At 34.9% G+C, this 4,497-nt stretch overlaps 1 protein-coding gene across 1 annotated transcript in view; it reads left to right on the top strand.

Annotated features, from left to right (window-relative positions):
* Positions 1-3,746, top strand: part of LOC110456940 — a 93,820-nt gene extending 90,074 nt beyond the window's left edge. Inside the window, exons 3-4 of the mRNA XM_021508013.1 lie at positions 1,822-2,038; positions 3,439-3,746. Coding sequence (XP_021363688.1) covers positions 1,822-2,038; positions 3,439-3,617 — 396 coding nt within the window. The 3' untranslated portion in view covers positions 3,618-3,746. The remainder of the gene's footprint in view (positions 1-1,821; positions 2,039-3,438) is intronic.
* The last annotated feature ends 751 nt before the right edge of the window (positions 3,747-4,497 follow it).

Here is a 4,497-nt window from a genome sequence, read left to right as displayed (position 1 = left end):
CTCTGGATACACCTCCTACATCAGTTTCATTATGTGATTCCGTTTGAAAGTTTAGCACATATATAGCTAGTTCAGTGGAAAGAGCTATCTTTTTGCACTAATTAAATGTATCATAATGTCGTTGATGACGTCATAACGCCATTATTAACTTCCTTTTATCCCCGAATCTTTCGATCTCATAAAAATAAATCAATGTATGTTTTATGTAAAGCAATTATCAGAGAGATTTAGTGAATTACGATGGACTGACTTAATTTTGAACACATATTTTGGGACACCCTGTAATAAAAAAGGCATGCTTTTGGTTAAATAGTTTTCGTTCTTTTCTCAAATTGTTTTCCCTAACATATATGCATTGGACGAATCAATTACCGCTTAAACTTAAAAACATGAAAATCTTTGTTTAAAAACACAAGCGTAACATTCAAAGGAATCTCGCAATTACGACACATTCTCGCTGTGGGTTTTCTTCCCCATTTGAAAGCCGTATCTGCTGGGTAACCGAACTTCTCGGTAGTAAAGCGGACTTAAACTGAACTTCTTGATATTAAATCGGAAGAAAAACCACACTTCTTGGTAGTGAAGCTAACTTAAAACCGAACTTCTTAGGTAGTGAAGCGGGCATAAAACTGAACTACTCGGTAGTGAAGGGGCATAAAACTGAACTACTCGGTAGTGAAGGGGCATAAAACTGAACTACTCGGTAGTGAAGGGGCATACAACTGAACTACTCGGTAGTGAAGCGGGCATAAAACTGAACTACTCGGCGGGCATAAAACTGAACAAATCGGTAGTGTAGGGGCATTAAACTGAACTACTCGGTAGTTTAGGGGCATAAAACTGAACTACTCGGTAGTGAAGCGGGCATCAAACTGAACTACTCGGTAGTGAAGGGGCATAAAACTGAACTACTCGGTAGTGTAGGGGCATAAAACTGAACTACTCGGTAGTGAAGCGGGCATAAAACCGAATATTCGGTAGTGAAGCGGACGTAAAACCGATCTTCTCGGTAGTGAAGCGGACGTTAAACCGAACTATTTAGTAGTGAAACGGACTCTATACCGAACAACGCGGTAGTTAAGCGGACAGAAAGACGAACTACTCGGTAGTGAAGCGGACGTAAAACCAAACTACTCGGTAGTGAAGCGGACGTAAAACCAACCAATCACCGAACACCCTCCCAGATTGGATCCACATCTGTGCAAGAAACTACAATTAAATACAAATAGTTTTGCAAAATGCCAAAAGGCGATAGTGGAGCCCCCCGTACAGCTGAGCGTTATTGTGATTTTTGTTTGAATGTTCTATCCGCCAAATACAAATCATACAAAACATTAAATAGGCATTGGGAGCAAATGTTTAATTCAAACCACAGAACCGACATCAATATGAGTCTCACGACTTTTTAACAGCATGAGAAAAAGAATATCTCATCCTAAAATTTGAAAAATCCGGCAAAACTAGATAATCTGAATCCTTTGTTTTACAAGATAAAAGCGATAAATCGTTTACTATTACCGTAATTGAATTGAACAATGTTGTAAATAGTTATATATGGATATTAGTTTCGATAATTATCTGAGTGTTTTTTCAGTATACACCGTGACATATTCAAGTAATATTTAGTTAACTGCTTTTTATTTGACCGAATATCAATGATAATAAGAGAATTGATGACTTAACTGGATCATGCAACTTCTTATCCGAGTATCACTCTTACGCTGTAACTAGAATTAATACTGTTCAGCTAATGCCACACCGTGCTTTTATTATCTGCTAACAGACATAATGAAGATATTAAGACTTTGTCTTTTTCCATAGATGATGCGAAATATCTTCCTCAAATGTTTCAATACCTACAAACTCAAATCAGAGCCGGGTTTGAGCGAGTCGTTCGTGCTCAACCACATGAAGTACAGTCCCCGCCTTTTTGAAGTCCGCTACACTCAAAGATACGAGACAGTTGCCTATTTCGACGATTGTGACATGTTTGTGGTGGTCGAGGGGGATGCTGCTTTGTCCTGCAACTTCCATACAGGTACTATATAGAAACAAAGGCATGTATTATAAAATTAAACAATGTCTTATTCAGGGTATCCAGGTCTGTACAGACATCTACGAGACTGGCAAAACCTTGTTTACACAACCATTAGTATGCCATTTATCAAATGAACGGCCCAAACATCAAACTTATTGCATTCATTTTGCAAGGAACAATTTCTGTATCATGACAAAAAAATATAGTATTAAAGAATCCACCTTAAGGAAATTTGTTTTCACCCTCCTCGGGATCAAGAAAATATTCTATTTGACCAACCATGAAGGGTAGTATCTACCTTTTATGTCACATTGATCATAGACATTTCAAAGTATTGTAAAACGAACTAAAGGGAACGAATCCCTTTAACTTGCAATTTGAAATAGCACGAGGACTTAAAAGCTTTGGATATTCTCTTCCTTTTGTGCAAGCATCACTTCTCGATAAATCCAGTTTTTGGTAAGATATATTGACAAATGTTTTCACATCCTTTATGATGCAAACCTCATCTCATACATTATAAGGCAACCTGCGCAACTTAATGCACCAAAAGAGTTTACTCTTTGTTTGATTTTTGTCCTATTATTAAATGCAAGAAAAGTCGTCATAATGTTATCGGGTTTTTTCCAAAGAATTAAAACGTAAACAGTCTTACATTTTTAGCACATCGAGCCAATCACCAAAGGCCAAATGAGCTTTTACCGTGGTGCAACGTCCTTCGTCAACTATTTGGCTGGTAGCTTCATTGGATGGAGCCCAATAAAGAATGTAAAATATGACAATGACACACTTTCAAAGTTACAGGTCCAATATTTTGAGGTCACATGCATCAAATATTGTAAGAAAGTAAAACAACTCCTGAAGAATACATACACTTGATAAAAGTGTAAAGTATTCGACAGGCTTTGAAAGTGAGATATTCAGGCACCTGGGCCTCTTGTTTTAATTATATTGAACATTCCATAATCCTGCATTCTGTATTATTAAGGGAAAGAAAATATTTGAGTAGTTTAGATACCATTTCCCCCCTTAATATAAAGGTTCATGCTATGGTTATATATGCCAAGATATTTATTAATCAGGCGAAATATCAACTGTCGTGTGTTTTACAGAGATATTCTGGAATTTACAATACCGTTTATTTATATATTTTACATGGACTTAACATTGAAACAATGCATCATACAGGACAGAACACAAATTTTGAAATATATCAATGATACACTGTTTAACCATACACTACACAATAACAATAGATGTTTTACCCGTGTAATATATTAAGAGCATGCTGTGATACAGATAGACCTTGTACAAAGTTCAATAACATATTGACTTGTTAGGTTATCATGCATTTTCCGTTTATTACCTTGGGTATTAACATTCACAGTTATCTGTTTCAGGTATGGACATTAATCAGGGAATAAGAGGCCTTCATTCTCTACATCAGTTTATAACGATGGTAACATGGGCGGAATCCGAACAGAGTATATCTTCAGCCTTAGCATTTAAGATGCAACACTCAAGTAAATTGTTTAGTAAATTGTCACGTGATGGCATGCATGAGTTCATGTTTTCGTGACTCACCATTTTAAGAACGCCTATTTTTGTGATGATATTAATGTTACAGAGAACACCTACAGCGCCGATGTTTTTAGGATTTGCATATTGTGGTTCTATTTAATAAAAGATTTTAAAAACTTCGATAAAAATCGAACACAATGATTGCGAGCGTATTTCTTTAGCGTTCAATCGATGAAATAACTTTATTTTAAAAACGTCTTCACTCTGAAGATGTATTGTGGGTTCAAATAGGTTGAAATACATCACGATGGTTGAAGTTCACAACAACCTACGTTGCGTACGTCAGTAATATACAAACAAATAAACAAAAGGTATTTTATCTTTTATAAACTGTACAACAGTAGGTAATTCTAACTTAATAAACTGTACAACAGTAGGTATTGCTTACATTATATACTGTACAACAGTAGATATTTCTTACAAAATAAACTGTACACAAGTAGATATTTTATCTTGTATAAACTATACAACGGTAGATATTTCTTACATTATAAACTCTACAACAGTAGATATTTTTTACATTATAAACTGCACACAAGAAGGTATTTTATCTNTTTATAAACTGTTCAACAGTAGGTATTTCTTACTTTTAAACTGTACAACAGTAGGTATTTCTAACTTTATAAACTGTACAACAGTAGATATTTCATTCTTTATCAACTGTAAAATAGTAGGTATTCTATTTTTATCAACTGTACAACAGTAGGTATTTCTTACTTTATAAACTGTACAACAGTAGGTATTTCTTACTTAATAAACTGTACAACAGTAGGTATTTCTTACTTTATAAACTATACAACAGTAGGTATATCTTACTTTATAAACTGTTCAACAGTAGATATTTCATTCTTTATCAACTGTACAATAGTAGGTGTCTT

Source organism: Mizuhopecten yessoensis, unplaced genomic scaffold (genome assembly GCF_002113885.1).
Source record: "Mizuhopecten yessoensis strain PY_sf001 unplaced genomic scaffold, ASM211388v2 scaffold8959, whole genome shotgun sequence".
Taxonomy (NCBI): domain Eukaryota; kingdom Metazoa; phylum Mollusca; class Bivalvia; order Pectinida; family Pectinidae; genus Mizuhopecten; species Mizuhopecten yessoensis.
The sequence above is the reverse complement of the archived record's forward strand: the minus strand, read 5'-3'. Positions and strand labels throughout refer to the sequence as shown.